This window comes from Pituophis catenifer, unplaced genomic scaffold (genome assembly GCF_029215685.1).
Source record: "Pituophis catenifer annectens isolate HBS135680 unplaced genomic scaffold, rPitCat1.0.hap2 SCAF_8, whole genome shotgun sequence".
In the NCBI taxonomy this organism is placed as follows: Eukaryota; Metazoa; Chordata; class Lepidosauria; order Squamata; family Colubridae; genus Pituophis; species Pituophis catenifer.
The window spans coordinates 72,925,486-72,944,180 of NW_027256888.1; the positions used below are offsets into that span (position 1 = coordinate 72,925,486).

General features: G+C 44.3%; 1 protein-coding gene across 8 annotated transcripts in view; it reads left to right on the forward strand.

The window, feature by feature from the left end:
- SEC31A (SEC31 homolog A, COPII coat complex component) overlaps positions 1 to 18,695 on the forward strand; it is a 67,523-nt gene that overhangs the window by 41,436 nt on the left and 7,392 nt on the right. For 4 of the 8 annotated variants that reach the window (XM_070948885.1, XM_070948891.1, XM_070948888.1 and 1 more), the window contains 3 exons: positions 4,432 to 4,734; positions 14,877 to 14,915; positions 18,586 to 18,653. In XM_070948885.1, the coding sequence (XP_070804986.1) occupies positions 4,432 to 4,734; positions 14,877 to 14,915; positions 18,586 to 18,653 (410 nt within the window). The remainder of the gene's footprint in view (positions 1 to 4,431; positions 4,735 to 14,876; positions 14,916 to 18,585; positions 18,654 to 18,695) is intronic. The other 4 variants (XM_070948889.1, XM_070948892.1, XM_070948890.1 and 1 more) reach the window with 2 other exon arrangements.

Genomic DNA, 18,695 nt, shown 5'->3' on the forward strand with positions numbered 1-18,695 from the left:
AAAGATAATGTTATCGGGTGCCAACCTCCAATGTAATCTAACATAACTGTATAGTAGTGGCCAAAATTGTGGAAACCTTTTGGGAAACGTATATTTTCTAAAACTAGCTAATAATACCACTTTTTGTTGTAGTAGTACCATAAAATCATATATCAATGGAAAGATAATTTAATCCAGAATGTCATGCAATAACTTTTATGAAGGATTTGCTGTTAGAATAGCAGTTACAGTATAAAGAAGAAAAGTGAAACACGTAGAAAAAACGAGATATACAAAAATTATCACCATAGAAAAAACAGGTTATACAAAATTTATCACCATGTCAGTTAATAGTTGAGTAACCTTTAGCATGAATTACGGCCTTACAACATCTTCCCATGAAGTGAACCAAGTCTTTTAGTTCTGCAGCTGTTACCATGTGAAACCAAGATTGAAGGATTGCTTCTATTAACTGGGTTTTATTGCTGGGTTGCTTCTGACTAACAAGTTTCTTTAGTCGACTCCAAAGATTTTCAATTGAGTTAAGGTCTGGGCTGTTCCCAGGCCTTTCCAGCAGTAGAATATGATTATCTTAGAACTCCAAAAAAAAAGTGATGTTATTAGCCATCAAACCTCAAAAATACACTTCTCTCAAAAGGTTTCCACAAACCTTTGGCCACTACTGTAGTATAATGTTTAAGAAAGCTAACCATTTTTCTTCTCCAAGAAAATTGAGGAATGGGTAGATGATGGGTCTTGGTTTATTATAAAAAGAGAGCTCTCCCATGTTTGTCTTTTCTTTTGATTTCTATGTTACTATTGGTATTCCTTAAAAGTGTTCTCTCTGAAACTGAGAAATGAATAAGGATAAATGGTCACAGCTTCTGTTATAATGCATTGCCCCTTTTAGCAGAGGTGAGTTCTACTTACCTTTACTACCAGTTTGCAACGGGACCGTGCGCATGCATGCACAGAAGCTTCCTGATGACATCCAGGTCGGTGGGCGGAGCCTCCCACCGGTTTTACTACCGATTCGCAAGAACCAGTCGAAACCAGGGGCAACCCACCACTACCTTTTAGGGATAAAACGATTTTGGTTTTTGGGCTCCGCTTAGACCAGGGGTGTCAAACTCAAGGCCTACGGGCTGGATGCAGCCTGCCTGGGTGTTTAGATCTGGCCTGTGGGCCCACTTACCAAACAGTAAAGAACCGGTCCGCAGTGCCTCTGCCAGTGAAAACGGAGCTCAGTGCGCTATCCCCCGAGCTCCGTTTTCACTGGAAGAGGGTTGCAGGAAGCCGTCGCAGCCAAAAACGGAGTCTTGATAAGTGACATCGAGCTGGCCACGCCACCCCCCCCACCCCCCCCCAAAGGTCAAACACAACTCTGATGTAGCCCTCAATGAATTTTTTTTTTTAATTTGATTTATATGCCGCCCTTCTCCGGAGACTCAGGGCGACTTACAATGTGCTAAGCAATAGCCTTCATCCTTTTGTATATTTATACAAAGTCAGCTTATTGCCCCCACAACTGGGTCCTCAATTTACCTACCTTAGAAAGGATGGAAGGCTGAGTCAACCTTGAGCCTGGCGAAATTCAAACCTGCAGTAATTGCAGGCAGCTGGCCTTAATAACAGGGTGCTTTAGACCACTGTACTACCAAGGCTCTGGTTTGACCCTAGCTTAGACAGTCAAAGAGACCTGAATATGTGGCCTTCCCTGTCAATAGAATAATTTAGCCTTTTTCAACTGTGGCAATTTTAAGATGTGTGAACTTCAATTCCCAGTATTCCCCAGCCAGCAATATAACCCAAGGGGCACCAGGAGCTGTCTAGGCAGCTGCGTTCTATGCCAGCTTCTGAATTCTCTTCAAGGGTAGCCCCATGTAAAGTGCAGATGGCTGCCTTGCCCCCAGTGAGCCCATCCTTTGTGGTCTCTGACTGAGTGGGAATTAAGCCCAGATCTCTCCTGTTTTGGATATATTTTACCAGTGGTGAAATGTAAAATTTGTTACTACCGGTTCTGTGGGCGTGGCTTGGTGGGGGGGGGGGGAATAATGTGACTGGGTGGGTGTGGCCAACTTTTTTTTTTTTTTACTTTTTTAAAGCATTTTTTTACAACCTATTCCGGTGAATAGGTTGTTAAAAAATGCTTTTAGAAGGTTAAAAAAAAGGCTCTGACGATCACAGCTGTGGCGCGCGATCGTCAGAGCCTTTTTTTTTACCTTTTAAAAGCAGGAAGTAATGACACCCAGGTAGGTGGGCGGAGCCTCGCGCCGCCATTGCTACCGGTTCTCCGAACCACCTGCCACAATCGCTACCGGATCGCCTGATCTGATCCGAACCGGGAGCATTTCGCCCCTGTATTGTACTATGTTATTTGCAGCTCTAGTTGATCAATTTCCCCCAGGACATCTTAGAGGCATTTTTTTAAAAAATGAAAATCTCACCAGGCTCAAGGTTGACTCAGCCTTCCATCCTTTCTAAGGTAGGTAAAATGAGGACCCAGATTGTGGGGGCAATAAGCTGACTTTGTATAAAATATACAAAAGTATGAAGACTATTGCTTAACGCATTGTAAGCCGCCCTGAGTCTCCGGAGAAGGGCGGCATATAAATCAAATTTATATATATAGATTTTGCAGTCAAAAAGCTGCAGTTTTGTGATAATTCATATGATTTTCTCTCCCACCCCTCTCTTCCCCCCCCCCCCCAACCTAATCAATAACTAGTGTAACAATTCTTCACAGCCTAGCAATTTCTATTCTGGGCAAACTATTTTGTGCTTTTAGACTGACTGATTGTATGTCCAAGTTTAATTATCGCATTTCAAAGGGAGTGGGGGGAAACTGCACTTGGATGATAAATATCTTCTACCGATATAAACCTGTAAAGTAAGTTCTGCCTTGTTCATATGTGGATGTTTTAATTCTGTCTAAAATTTCCTTCTGGTGGTTTTTTTCACCGTTAAAATAGAAACCTGCCAGAGGTCTGTACAGGTAGCCCTCGACTTAACGACCACAATGGATCCCAAAATTTCTGTTACTAAGCAAGGCAGTTGCTAAGTGAGTTGGGCTTCATTTTATAACCTTTTTGCCACAGTTGTTAAGCGAATCACTGTCGTCGTTAACAGGATCATACAGTTGTTAAGTGAATCTGGCCTCCCCACATCGATCTAGCTTGTCGGAAGACAGCTGGGAAGGTTACAAATAGTGATCACCTAATCCCGGGACAGTGCAATTGTCATAAGTACATGCCAGTTGCCAAGTGCCTGGATTTTGATCATGTGACCATGGGATACTGTAGTAAGTGTGAAAGTCACTTACTCCTTATAAGTCACTTTTTTCAGTGCCGTTGTAACTTCAAATGGTCACTAGACGAATGGATGTAAATCGAAGATTACCTGTCATCTGAAAGAATTGCAGATACAGATAGTCCTCGACTTACAACGGTTCATTTAGTGACTGTTTGAAGTTACAATGGCGCTTGAAAAAAGTGATTTATAACTGTTTTTTGCACTTATGGCCATTGCAGCATCCCGGGGTCACTTGATCCCCTTTTGTGTTCTTCTGACAAGCAAAGGCAACGGGGAAGCCACTTAACAGCCATGTTACTAATTTAAGTACGGCAGTGATTCGCTTAACAAGGGTGAATGCAGCCTGGATGCGCTGGCGAGAACTCACCGGTGTGCTATGTGACAGACGAATGCCAACCCGTCTTAAATCTAAGATTTACAAGACAACCATCCACCCTGTTGCACTGTATGGCACTGAATCCTGGGCAGCAACAGCAGGGACCGAAAGCTCTCTCCATGCCATGCCATGGAAATGTGAATGCTCCGTTGGATATCGGACATCTTCCTTCTCAACCACATCACAAATGACATCATTCGACAGCATTTTGGTGTGGCACCAATTATAGAGAAGATGAGAGAAGGCCGACTCCGCTGGTATGGACATGTCCAGAAAGCAGCAACTTCCACTGTGGCCAAGACTGCCTACCAACTAGAAGTCAACAGCCGGCGACCTCGCGGGCGTCCAAAAACAGAGATGGCAAGACACCATCAACAAAGATATGCAGGCCGCGGGGCTGCGCCCTGGATACGCAGCTGACCGCGTAAAGTGACATTCAAGGATCCGAAAAGCGGACCCTGCACCTGCGGGAATACGCTAGGAAGAAGAAGAAATGATTCTCTTTAACAAACGTGGGAAGAAAAGTCGTAAAAGGGGGCAAAATGCACTCAACAAATTTCTCCCTTAACAACATAAATTTGCGGCTCAATTGTGGTCGTAAGTTGAGGACTACCTGTACTTATAAGTCACTTTTTCCAGTGCCGTTGTGACTTCAATTGGTGACTAGGCAAAAGGGTGTGAGCTGAAGGTTACCTATCATCTTAAAGAATTAGTAATTAGCGAGTTTTTCTTACTAACGTTGTTCTTTTTCTTCTCCAATGTAGCTTGTCAGCCAACCCAACCGTTTTCTTTTCGACCGTATCAGCCGCAGCAACCTCCTCTTGCCCCTCCTACTTCGACCTCCTACGCTACCTCTAACCCCCCTTATATGCCCTCTAACCCTGCCGGTGCCATGCCTCCCCCCTTATACTCCTCCCAACCCCAGGCCTCTCCAACCAGCTTGAATCCCAGTTCTTCTCTTCCTCCTCCTCCTCCTCCCCCTACTTCCGGTGCCTCCTTCCAGCATGGCCGGCCAGGAGCTCCACCATCTTCTCTGCCGTCGTACACGTTGCCTCCTGGACCAACAGGTACAGAGACCGCGAACAGTGAGTTGGCTGCTTCCCAAAGAACAGGTCTGCGCTTAAAAGGGCTGCGGGGGTATTTGCATGGCATATTGAGACAGGGTGCCTTTTACATTTCTTCTTATTATCGTTGCATGTCTGTGTGTGGTGATTTGTCTTGTGGTTTGACACGGCATCCGGGGGCGCATTTTGACAATTGCAGAGGGTTGGCCCTCTTTGCACGCTGCCTAGCATCCCACGCTTCCTCGTATCCTTTTTCAGAGCAATTAAGACAATAGATTTGTGGCTCCTCTTAAGCTAGGGTGCACTTGGCATTCCTCCCTGTTTCTTTATGGCAGGGGTGCCAAACTGGATTTCTTCAAGGGCCAGATCAGCATTGTAGGTCTCCTCCACAGGTGGTGGGGTGGGGGTGGGAGGACAGGAAGCGAGATGGGATGGATGCCTCCTGCAGCACCCTGCCAAAATGGGGCATGGGGGGGCGCACATGGTGCCTCCTTTTCAGCCTCCCTGGCCTCCAGCGAACTCTCCTGGCCAAAAATGACCTGTTTTCAGCCAGCAGAGTGCTCCTGGAGGCTGGGGAGGCAGAAAATGGGCCTCCCAAAGCCTCCACGTGGCCCGTTTCTGACTGGCGGAGTGCTGGAGGAGGCCAATGGGCCATGGGGGGGCCGCATGCGCCTTCCCGTGGCCCATTTTGGCCAGGAGAGGCACCCTGGGCCGGTCCTTTGATATTTCTAGGCTGGCCCTGTGGGCCTGATTTAAGCACCCTACGGGCCAGATCCGGCTAGTGGGCCTTGAGTTTGACACACCTGCTTTACGGGATATTTAGGAAAGGCAGCTTCCATTAACTTTTATTGGTTAAAAGGCACCGTACAGCTGCTCACCAAAAGACAGCCAGCGTGTTTGTGCCTGTCAGAAGGAGTTGGCAGCTCTGAATCAGCAGCTTGTAGGAGCAACAAGCTGTTTGGTTCAAGAGACTGGGGAAGAAGAGAATCTGGCTCTTTGTCTATTTTGGTTCTGTCCCAGGATTGTTTAGCTATTGTTTGCAATCTGTGGCTCACCAGCCATGAATCCTTGCTGTGACATCAGCGTGCTGCTCTTTTTATTTACTGACATGTTTATTCTCATCCTTCCTTCCAAGAGGTTTCGAGCACTTAATGTAAATGTCTTTCGCCAAACCGTGGCCTGGTGGTTGATTTCATGCATCGTGCCAAACCACAGTTTTATTTTAACCAGGATCTGGTGTCAGAGCCAGTAGGATTGGTTTCACAACTGTTCCAGTATGATGTGTGAATCCAGCCCACAACCGATCTCATAGAACAGGGGTGTCTCCAGACTTGGCAACTTTAAGACTTGGGGACTTCAACTCCCAGAATACTGCAGGCAGCCATGCTGGCTGGGGAATTCTGGGAGTTAAAGTCCATAGATCTTAAAGTTGCAGGTTTGGAGACTCCTGGCTATACAGAGGTGGCCAAAATTGTAGAAACCTTTTAGGAAAAGTGTATTTTTGAGGTTTGATGGCTAATCATACCACTTTTGGTTGGAGTTTCAAGATAATCCTATTCCATTGCTGGAATGGCCTGGGAATAGCCCAGACCTTAACCCAATTGGAAATCTATGGAGCCGACTAAAGAAACCTGTTAGTCAGAAGTGACCCAGCAATAAAACCCAGTTAATAGAAGCAATCATTCCATCTTGGTTTCACATGATAACAGCTGCAGAACTGAAAGACTTGGTTCACTCCATGGGAAGACGTCGTAAGGCTGTAATTCATGCTAAAGGTTACCCAACTATTAACTGACATGGTGATAAATTTTGTATAACCCTTTTTTTCTATGGTGATAATTTTTGTATATCTCATTTTTTTCTACGTGTTTCACTTTACTTCTTTATACTGTAACTGCTATTCTAATAGCAAATCCTTCATAAAAGTTATTGCATTACATTCTTGATTAAATTATCTTTCCATTGATATATAATTTTATGGCACTACTACAAAAAAAGTGGTGTTATTAGCTAGTTTTAGAAAATATACGTTTCCCAAAAGGTTTCCACAATTTTGGCCACTACTGTAGAACGTAACGAGCTTCACATCAGACTGAGATATGGAGGCAGGGCCTTTCACATCCTTGTCTAAGCACTAAACTTTTCGGGACCTCCAAGATCTTATCTCTATACGGATTCTTGGACTGGCATTCTTGGTGCACCTTATTTTTATGCTTGTACCCATGCTGTAAACACCCCTCCTTGTCCTGCTGCTCTGGCTGGGAGTGATGGGAATTGTAATCCCAACATACCTAGAAGGCAGTAAGTTTGGTAATGCTTGTATAAAATATCCATCCATGCAAAACCTAGTTGTTGTTTTTCAATTTGCAGAAAGTGTAGGCACTTTCTTGAAGCAATCTGGCTTCAGCCATTTTTGAGAATGCTGTAGTTTTCTGCTGCATTTTGTGAGTGAGACCACTGGAGAGCAAAGATATGATGCATGGAGGTGATTTTTAAATGTTATTTTGAGGGTACTCCTTTTTTTCATACCTGTTTTAGGTACGAAAAATCTTATTTGATGTCTTAGCACATCTCCCCCTTACCCCCCCCTTTCAGAAACAAATTTACTAGAAACTAGCAAGAACCCATAGGGATGCGGTGGCTTAGTGGCTAAGACGCTGAGCTTGTTGATCGAAAGGTCGGCCGTTCAGCAGTTCGAATCCCTAGTGCCGCGTAAAGGGGTGAGCTCCCATTACTTGTCCCAGCTTCTGCCAACCTAGCAGTTCGAAAGCACGTAAAAAATGCAAGTAGAAAAATAGGGATCATCTTTGGTGGGAAGGTAACAGCGTTCCGTGCGCCTTTGGCGTTTTAGTCACGCCGGCCACATGACCACGGAGACTGTCTTCGGACAGCGCTGGCTCTTCGGCTTTGAAATGGAGATGAGCACTGCCCCCTAGAGTCGGGAACGACTAGCACATGTGCGAGAAGAACCTTTACTTTTTAACAAGAACCCAGTTAGGATTTATCCCAAAGGTGCTTTTTTCAAGAGGCAACTGGACTTTCTGGGTTTTCTTTGAAGACGTTTCGCTTCTCATCTAAGAAGCTTCTTCAGCTCTGAGAATGGATTCAGCTCTGAGACGAGCTGAAGAAGCTTCTTGGACGAGAAGCGAAAGGTCTTAAAAAAAAAAAACCAGAAAGTCCATTTGCCTTTTGAAAAAAACACCTTTGGGACAACCATGACTTGGATGACTTGAGAATCTCCATAGACAGTTAGGATTTAGTAAATTACCCTTCCCACTTCAGCAGTGTAATCTTACGCAGCGGTCCTCGACCCCCAGTCCACAGCCCAGTGCCGGACCTTAGCCCATTCGGAACCAGGCCGCAGAAGCTCATGAAGCTGCATTTGCAAAAGCACCACATACGCCCGAAACCATCCTCTCTCTCCCCCTACCACGGCCTCCTCCGCCGATCCACCAAGCTGGAAAGGTTGGGAATGGATCTCTATCTAATGGATTCTATAGGGTTAGGGGATTTCAGAGTCATGATTGGCCCACCTCTCTGAAATCTATCCTATTTTTAAAATGTCATAACTCCAACCAGATGGATTATACCCTGTTTCCCCGAAAATAAGACTGAACTGGAAAATAAGCCCTAGCATGATTTTTCAGGATGCTTGTAAAATAAGCCCTGCCCCAAAAATAAGCCCCAGTTAAGATCGTCAGCAGATGGAGGCGTTTAGTATTGTATTTTCCCCCAAAATAAGACGTAATGTATCTTTTGGAGCAAAAATTAATATAATACCTGGTCTTATTTTGGGGGAAACACAGTAACTCCAGCCAGCCGGTGACCCACTATCAATCTATATTCACCGATAAGGAAGTGTAGGAGCCTGGATAGCTCAGAAGACTAATGCATTGTAATTTAACTCCAGCTGTCTGCAATTAGTAAGTTCGAATCTTGCCAGGCTCAAGGTTGACTCAGCCTTCCATTCTTTCTAAGGTAGGTAAATTGAGGACTCAGTTTGTGGGGGCAATAAGCTGACTTTGTATAAAATATACAAAAGTATGAAGGCTATTGCTTAACGCATTGTAAGCCGCCCTGAGTTTCTGGAGAAGGGCGGCATATAAATCAAATTAAAAAAAAAAAAAATTGTTTGCCTTCCAGTTGCGAGTTAGTTGAGAAAGGCCATTTAAACCAAAGGCCCCCAACCTTTTGGGCACCAGGGACTGGTTACATAGAGAGAGGTTTTTTTCCGTGGACCAGAGGGGGTGTGGTATCATGTGTTACCCTGCATACAGCGGATGGAGTTTCGCTGGTTTGTGGGGCCAGGTTACTGGCCTGCCCCGGACTGGTGCCACTTCATGGACCGGGAATTAAGAACCTCTGATTTAAGAAATGCAGTTTCCCCACGACGGGCTGAACAGAAGCATGTGTGCATGATACAACATCTGCTGCTCTAAGTTTGTTAAGCATGGCATAGACAAGGTGTGGCTTTTTAAAAAATGAGCTTTTTAAACCTTGCTTGTATTCCTTTTTGCCCCCTTTGGTCTTGGGCACATTTTAATGCCTAATAACAAACCTGTTCCTTTACTGATGTAATTTAATATTTCCTCATTTTTTAAAAAAGGATAATACCCTAAGTGGAAAGTAAGGAGGGCCTGATTTGTCAGTGGGAAAAGATTTTCTCTATCTATTAGAGTGAAGGTTTAGTTGAGGTGTTACCACTTCCACAAGTATGGATTTAAGATGGTTGCCCTTTCCTGGAAACAAGAAAAACAATTAGGGTGCCTTGGTAAGGCCACGCTTGGAATACTGCATCCAGTTTTGGTTGCCACGAGTGGCGTAGGAGGCTAATGCCTCCTAAGGCAGCATTTAACATCCAGCTGCCTGCAATTACTGTGAGTTCAATTCTCACCAGGCTCAAGCCTTCCATCCTTTCTAAGATGGGTAAATTGAGGACCCAGTTTGTGGGGGCAATAAGCTGATTTTGTATAAATATACAAAAGTATGAAGGCTATTGCTTAACGCATTGTAAGCCGCCCTGAGTCTTCGGAGAAGGGCGGCATGTAAATCAAATTAAAAAAAAAAAGATGTGGAGACTCTAGAAAGAATGCAGAGAAGAAGAACAAAAGGGTTACAGGTCTGCAGGCTAAAACATTTGAAGAACAGTTGCAGGAACTGGGTGTGACTAGTTTAATGAAAAGAAGGACTAGGGGAAGCATGATAGCAGTGTTTCAATATCTCAGGGGCTGCCACAAAGAAGACAGGGTCAAGCTATTCTCCAAAGCACCTGAGGGCAGGACAAGAAGCAATGGATGGAAACTAATCAAGGAGAGAAGCAACCTAGACCTAAGGAGAAATTTCCTGACAGTTAGAACAATTAATCAGTGGAACAACTTGCCTCCAGAAGTTGTGAATGCTCCAACACTGGAAGCTTATAAGAAGATGTTGGATAACGATTTGTCTGAAGTGGTGTAGGGTTTCCTGCCTAAGCAGGGGATTGGACTAGAAGACCTCCAAGGTCCCTTCCAACTCTATTATTCTATATTCTAGGATGCTTAGCAGATTCACAGGGTGAACTGTCTAGAAAAAACTTCCCCAAGGTGTAAACTCACAATCTATATCCAGCCCGGCTTCAATTACTGAGATTTGAAGTCTAACCTTAGTCATCCTGATTCAACCTGCAGGCTCTTCTTAGGACTGAAGACTTGCTATAGCAGCTGAGAGGCAGATAACTTCCCATTTTCAACTATTCAAAGCTGTATATATCTAACTCTGTACTCATTTACCTGGAAGTAAGTTCCAGTGAAAGCAGTAGGACTTACTTTCGCCTCGATACGCGTGGAGCTATATTGATGGCAGATCCACCCAACGTCTAAAAGGAATTGATTTATAAATGGCTCAAGAGTGAATCACCGAGTCATCTTCCCACTGGCAACAAAGTGCAGAAACTTTGTTTGAACCTGTCGTATCTCATGCAGGACACCACATTAACCTGGGCCTTATCAAATGACCTAAACTCCTTTCCTGCCAAAAAATAGGGCCATGTCAAGGTTGCTTATTAGCTGGCGACTACCATAACTACCATGTTTCCCCGAAAATAAGACCCTGTCTTATATTTTTTTTGAACCCTGAAATAAGCGCTTGGCCTTATTGCAATGCGCTCAAAAGCCCAATTGGGCTTATTATCAGGGGATGTCTTACTTTGGGGAAAACAGGGTACTTAAAATAAGATTAATTTTAAGCAAAAGTCCTATGTTCTTGATTTCCTCTATAGAGGAATAAATATAGCCATTTTAATCATTGGCAACAATGAATGGAAACTAATCAAGGAGAGAAGCAACCTGGAATTGTGGAGAAACTTCCCAACAGTGAGGACAATTAATCAGTGGAACACCTTACTTCAAAAGTTGTGGGTGCTTCATCACTGGAGGTTTTTAAGAAGAGACTGGACAGCCACCTGTCTGAAATGGTATACTATAGGGCCGTGATGGCGAACCTATGGCACACGTAGCCATATCAGTGGGCAAGCCAGCTCAGCTCTGGTGCACATGCGCGTGCTGGCCAGCTGATTTTCAGGCCTTCTGGACCCACCAGAAGTAGGGAAACAGGCTGTTTCCTGCCTCCGGAGGGCCTGGGGGCGGGGAGGCCCGTTTTTCTTTCTCACCTGGCTCCAGATCCTCTTCCTGTCCAACCAGAAGTTGGGAAATTGGCCGTTTCAGGCCTCCGGAGGGCCTCCGAGGGGGTGAGGAAGGCTGTTTTTGCCCTTCCCAGATGCATAGAGAGGATCTGGAGCCAGGTGAGAAAGAAAAATGGACCTACCGGGCCATTGCGTGCCAGGAGCAGAGGGGGTGTTGCGCGCACATGCGCAGGGCGGGGCGCATAGAATATGTGTGCGAACCTACCCTGCGCCCCCCCCTCCTGGCACACGTTGGCAAAAAGGTTAGCCATCACTGCTATAGGGTCTCCTGCTTGAGCAGGGGGCTGGACTAGAAGACCCCCAAGGGTCTTCTAGCTCTATTCTGATTAATTTGGTTTTTAGGGAGAATGTCAACACCAGGGCCAACTCCAGATGAAGCTATTAAGTGTTAGGAGACATCAACTAAGACCTAATCCCTTCTATTACTCTTCCACCCTACCCCATAGCATCTACTGCTTTCAGGTGGACATTTGCTATGCCCCTTGTTGACCTGGATAGATTGATCTTTAGAAGTCTTAAAAGCCTACTCTCTACTGCTAGCATCACAACATTGGAGGGATGGACAGTAGGTCTCCTTACTGTCCTTCCTCAGGATCGTCCAGATCAGATTGGTATTCAACCATACGGCAGGTGTTGTTTTCTCATTGTGCGAAGGGTGAAAGATGGCCAATGGACAGTGGTCCCAGTGACGCCATTTTTTATTTTTTTTTACAATGCTGCCCTTGTATCTTCCAACCGAATTAGATAGGAACCATGAATTGAGGTGTAGACAAACTTCTCCAGAACTTCCACAGTGCAGGATTTCAAGACGAGTTGTTCCTTGTCCCCAAAGCTAGTTTTTCTTTCTTTTCTAAGAAATTTCTCAAGGAGAAATTGATTGCGGGGCCCCTCGACAGACTATCCAGCATATAGTGAGGGAATGCCCTAACAGAAGGTATCCAGGAGATTCTAGGGACTTCCTCTGCATAACAACGGCAGCTACTGATTGGATCTCCAAACTCGACATTAAACTTTGAAATGTTATTTCTGTTTTCCCTTTAGGTTTTCTTACTGTTTTTTTTTATTGTTTTTATTGTTTTTAACCTGTAAAAATGAAGTGTTTTAATACTGTGTGTGGCCAACCATACGCTAAATAAATCTCAAGGAGAGCATTAACAGCCAAGGACGTTATCTGAAAGATACCTCCACAAAGTTCTCCAAGATGACATGGCTCTACTGCAGGGGTGTCAAACTCAAGGCCCGCGGGCCACATGCGGCCCGCGGGGTGCTTAGATCTGGCCCGTGGGGCCGGCCTGGAAATAGCAAAGGACCAGCCCGCGGTGCCTCTGCTACCGAAAATGAAGCGGAGGGGCTGCGGGTGGCCTCTCCACATCCCGTTTTGGGCCTGGACAGCCTCCTGCAGCACTGGCAGCCAAAACGGGGTGCCGGGGGGGGGTGCATCCGTTTTGGCTGCCAGAGTGTTTCAGAAGGCCGTCCTCGACTCAAAGGTTATATAAGGGAGGAAAGGTAACCTGTTTTACCTTTCAGGCTTGCAGGATTCTGCTACTATATTCTATGTCAGGGGTGTCCAAACCTGGCCCCTTGAAGAGTGGTGGACTTCAACTCCCAGAATTCCCCAGCCAGCAACTTGCTCATATTTATAGCGCACGCTGGCTGGGGAATTCTGGGAGTTGAAGTCCACCACTCTTCAAGGGGCCAGGTTTGGACACCCCTGGCCTATGTAAATAATTTATAAGTTCTATTCTTCCTACTGAGTCAGTTCCTTGATCTGGTCTCTCTTTCATAAGGTGATCAAGTATGTATTAAAAAAGCAAAATCACAGAAATGTATGCCTCTCTATTTTTATAAGTGTAAAAAAAACCATATGTGCGGAGGTGCGGTCCTGTGTCACCCCCCCACCCCCAATCCCCACCCTGGCCATGCCCACCGCACACTGCCCGGACCTCCAAGGTCAAACACAACCCTGATGCGGCGCTCAATGAAATCAAATTCGACACCTCTTCTCTACTACATCTCTGAATGTAAGGTGGGGGGGGGGGGGAAGGTAGACATTGTTCTCAGCAGAATGACCCTAAAAGTTATTCTGGGATGTCTTCCTTTCGTTTTTGACCTCCAACCTTATTACATTGATCCAACTATACAATTTTGTCCAAAGTGGTTTCTTTCAGAAACTATTGGTCTTTAACCAGTGAAATCCAATTCCGTCTAGTGGTTAGGGCACCAGGCTAGAAAGCGGCAAACTGAGTTCTAGTCCCACTTTGGTGCCTGACTAGGTGGCTCAAGTGGCTAAGATGCTGAGCTTGTCGATCAGAAAGGTCGGCAGTTCGGTAGTTCGAATCCCTAGTGCAGGTCTCCTGCGTGAGCAGGGGTTTGGACTAGATTACCTCCAAGGTCCCTTCCAACTTTGTTACTGTTAAAAATCTGTTAATTAGGAAAGCCAGTTGGGTGATTTTGGGTCAGTCACTCTCTTTCAGTCCAACTCACCTTCCAAAGGTTGAAGGAAGAAGGAGGTGATCTATAGGAAGAAGAAGGTGATTTGGATATGTCTGCCACCTTGAGTTATTGGTAAAAATAATAAAGGTGGGACACAAATAAATAAATAAGAACAATCTGTCAGCCAACGTATCAGAGGCACATCTGGAGGAATGGGAATTTTACTATCAGTAGTAAAGCTCCAACTGTCTGGAGAGGGAAAGGTTACAGAAGCCACCCTGTACTGCGGGGAGAAAAATCTACGTAAGCATTCTTTCAGAATTCAATCACGTCTGTGCTCATTTTGGCACACTCTCCTTCCCATCCCCATTTCGGTAATAAGAAATAGAAGTCACCCATTCAATTGTGCATATTGCAACAAACCATAATTTAATTAACTTTTTTTTTTAATTGAGCTACAGTATAATTAATTAAGGGATGTGGTGGCTCAGTGGCTAAGACGCTGAGCTTGTCGATCGAAAGGTCAGCAGTTCAGCGGTTTGAATCCCTAGTGCCACGTAACGGGGTGAGCTCCCATTACTTGTCCCAGCTTCTGCCAGCACATAAAAAATGCAAGTAGGAAAATAGGGACCACCTTTGGTGGGAAGGTAACAGTATTCTGTGCGCCTTTGGCGTTGAGACATGCTGGCCACATGACCACAGAGGCGTCTTCAGACAGCACTGGCTCTTTGGGTTTGAAACGGAGATGAGCACCGCCCCCTAGAGTCAGGAACGACTAGCGCATATGTGCAAGGGGAACCTTTACCTTTAGAATTAATGAATTCAGAGTAGGTTTGAGCCATAAACTAAGCTTTCTAATCTTCAGTGGCTGAGTTTGCACATGTTAAACCACAAATAAGGAATCCTTGTTATGGCTTAGATTAGAGCATTATGTACATTCATTGCATATTTGATGAAATTCCGGGTGCCGAATAATCACTCGTAATATATAGTTTAAAATATCTCCTAAGTTGTTTTTGTATTTTACCTGCAGAATATCATTATTTACAAGACCAAGCCAGTTTCCTGCAAGGTGAATTATGTTGTAAAATAAATGAAACTCAACCAAAGGATCTAACAAGTTTGCATGCAATCGCTATTTCAAATTCCGAGTGAATTAAATTTATTTAAACAAAATTTAGCCTCTAATAAAACATTTTTAAAATAAAAATGATCGTAAAATAAAAGTAACTAATCTGGATTTTCCAATCAAGTTTCTGATCAATTGTTAAAATAGTTTATGAAGTTCTTAATAATCTTTCTGCAAAATATTCATGTCTAGTCAACTCTATAGCGAGTAAATCAATTTTTGTACAAGCAAGAAAATTCAGACTACATGTTATAACCCAAGAGACAGAAATGCTATCTTTAGAATAGTGTCCCTAGCTTGGAAGATACGGTGTTTTTAAAAAAATAGAAATTGTGCTCCCAAGATGGAAATATTTGTGTAATTAAGGCAAATGAAAAAGTTTTACAGAAATTACCTAATATGCATAGTCCTTGACTTACAACGACAATTGGGACCAGAGTTTCCTTTGCTACGCATGGCGATTGTTAAATGAGTGATGTCCAATTTTACGACCTCTTTTTTTTTTTTGTCACGGTTGTTAAATGAAGCACTGCAGTTGTTAAGTGAATGACACGGCCGTTAAGCACATCTGGCTTCCCCCCCCCCTTGACTTTGGTTGTTGGAAGCCACTGGGCAGGTCGCAAATGGCAATCACATGACCTCGGGGATGATGCAACCGTCATAAATGCGTGCCAGTTGCATGCAGAGTCTGATCACGTGACCATGGGGATGCTCCAACAGTCCCAAGTCACTTTTTTCGGTGCCGTTATAACTTCAAATGGTCACTAAACGAAGGGTTGTAAGCCGAGGACTACATGTAGTTCCTTTCTCAAGTAGACACCCCCCCCCCAAGATAAGGAACCAAAAAAATCATGAAAATTTTCATTTGGGGCCAACTCAATCCACCACTTGTAGATAATAAGAATAGAAATAATGCACAGGCTGGAATAAGCTCATCTGCCTCGTAAGAGATCCAAAATTGTCGTAGAGAAAGGGCTGTCCACATGTCCTGTGTTTGGGATGCCAAGACAAAATTTTGGAACCAAGTAATTACGTTAAAAAAAAGGGATGTGGTGGCTTAGTGGCTAAGACACTGAGCTTGTCAATCGAAAGTCAGCAGTTCGAATCCCTAGTGCCACGTAACAAGCTGAGCTCCCATTACTTGTCCCAGCTTCTGCCAACCTAGCAGTTCGAAAGCACGTAAAAAATGCAAGTAGAAAAATAGGGACCACCTTTGGTGGTAAGTTAACAGCGTTTCTGTGTGCCTTTGGCATTTAGTCATGCCGGCCACATGACCACGGAGACGTCTTCGGACAGTGCTGGCTCTTTGGCTTTGAAACGGAGATGAGCACCGCCCCCTAGAGTCCGGAACGACTAGCACGTATGTGCGAGGGGAACCTTTACCTTTGCCTTTAATTACAGTAACAGAACAGATCTTATTAGCCAGATTTCAGGGGGAGAAGAGCAGCGGGAAGCAAACTGAAGTGGCTTTTCAGTTTCTAAGAAGCAAAAAAAGCCTCACCTCTCATTAGATTGTGAAAAACATGAATCAGGGAGTTTAAGAGGTGCAACTGCCAGGAATTATAATTAGTATATTCAGAGTCCCCTCATTTGCCAGGCAAGGAACTATCTGCTGGAAGGAAAATTTCAGTTTCATCTACTCCATTGCAGTCTGGCGCCCTTTTAAAAAGTATTGAGATTCTGTTAGGCGTTTGGCTAGTTGATGAAAGAGGGAATGCAGAAGCTGAATCATTGGTCATCTTAAATCCAGCAAGTGGCCATTCTCTGCATTTTGACCGAATACCGGTCGTGTCCTCTTACCTTGTACTTTTTTCACGTTCACCTCATTCTTAAAAGCCACAAAGACGAAACTGAAATTCTTATAAAGCAGAATTGATACTTTCTTATGCCGGGTAGATCTTGGAGACTGAGATGTGAACTGTATGGATGGCCTGTATTGCTAAACGTACAGTTCCGTCATCACATGATTTTCATTTGGTGCATTTCTCACATTTACTTTGCACATTTATAGGCTCTCCGATTCTGGTTGGCTTTAAAAAAAATACAATCAGATAACCTCATGATTGGAAAAAAAAAACCATAGAAATTACTCTGAAAGGCCTTGGTGAAAAACAGCACCGTTGTGCAACAAATGCGTTACTTGTTTTTATTTGAACAACCCTTGGAATGAATGAAGGACAGAACATTGAGTTCTGGGTACCATCCAGATTATTTTTAGGACGGAATCTGGGGAATTCCTGAATAAGAGAAAAAAAATCCACTGGGAATATGTGCTCCTGCAGTTTTGCCATTCAGAGAAGCTCCATTTTCAGTTGGACTTTCTCAGGAGCGATTCCTAATGGATTAAAATGTGCTCAGCATCATAAAAGCAGAAGCACTGAGCAAAGCTAGATTTATATTCTGCAGATTATCTGCCCATCTTTTTAGCATTGCACATGGGCGCTCGGCCTGATCTCTTGGGCAAACCACATTCCCTGGTGGATATATATATATATATTTCATTTGAGCTCACATTTTCCCCATTTTACAAGTCAATGTGCATGTGCTAAAAGCTCTAATCTCCTAATGTGACGCAGGTTGTTCTTTTTCTCACCATGGACCTTGTGGGAGTATTTTCCAGCCTAGTTGGTTTTTTGTTTTGTTTTTTTAGATTTAGATGTGTACGTTTTCCTTGAGCATCCTTGTTTAGAACTGAAAAAGCTGTACGACGATGTTTCCATTAAGCATTGGAACATTAGAATAGTTAGTTTAGAAGCCAACTAACCGTTGGCTTAGAAGCTTGAAGTACATGTAGAAGAAGGTGATATGGGCTACCAGCTTGCCAAGCTTCCCAAAAGTTTTGGGTTAATACACAGAAGTCATATGGAGATCCAACAACTATTACCGTACTTTCCGGAGTATAAAAGAGGGTAGAAATGTTGATGTGTCTTATACACCAAATATAGCCATTTTTGACCTCCCAAAGCCCTGCCCCTTCCCGTTTTGCGAAAAACGGGACCCGCAGAGAGTTTGGGAGGCCTGCAGAGTGCTCCTAGGGGCCAAGGAGGGCAAAAACTTTTTTTTTCTTGCTTACCTCTTCAAAATTTTGGTGCGTCTTATAGTCCGAAAAATACGGTAATCTTGATGGCAGTGTGACTATCTCTGAAAGCCATCTGCTGGGAGTTCGGTGGCTTCCTCAGGCAGTTGGTTGGCCCTCGTGAGAACAGACTGTTGGACCAGATGGGTATGGATCTAGTCTGGCAGAGCCTGGTTATGATCTAACCTTGGAGATCCTGACCCAGCTTATTACAATTCCATATATTAAGCCACTGACCTTGGATGGAGATAGCAACACTCTATTGGCAATTTCCCCATTGGCTTCTATCTTATTTACTTGTTAAGAGTTAAATTCCACCTTTCCACCGGCCAGAGCCCAGGGGGTATAGGTAGCACTTTCTCTTTTTTATTTTCGTCTGCAACAAAAAAAAAACCAGTAAAGTTGAGCTGACTCAGAGTCACTCCTGGTGGTCCATTGTGAAATTTGGTTTTGCTCAAAGCCCCCCCCCCTTTTTTTTGGGGGGGAGGGGATTTGAAACGGCTGTTCTGCCCTACTGACTCTTTGTTCTTCTCGCAGGCCCTCAGAACGGCTGGAACGATCCCCCCGCTCTCAGCAGAGCTGGAAAGAAGAAAAAGGTTAGCTGCGTAAGCGTGAACCCTCGATAAATACCAGCCTTCTCCTTCCCA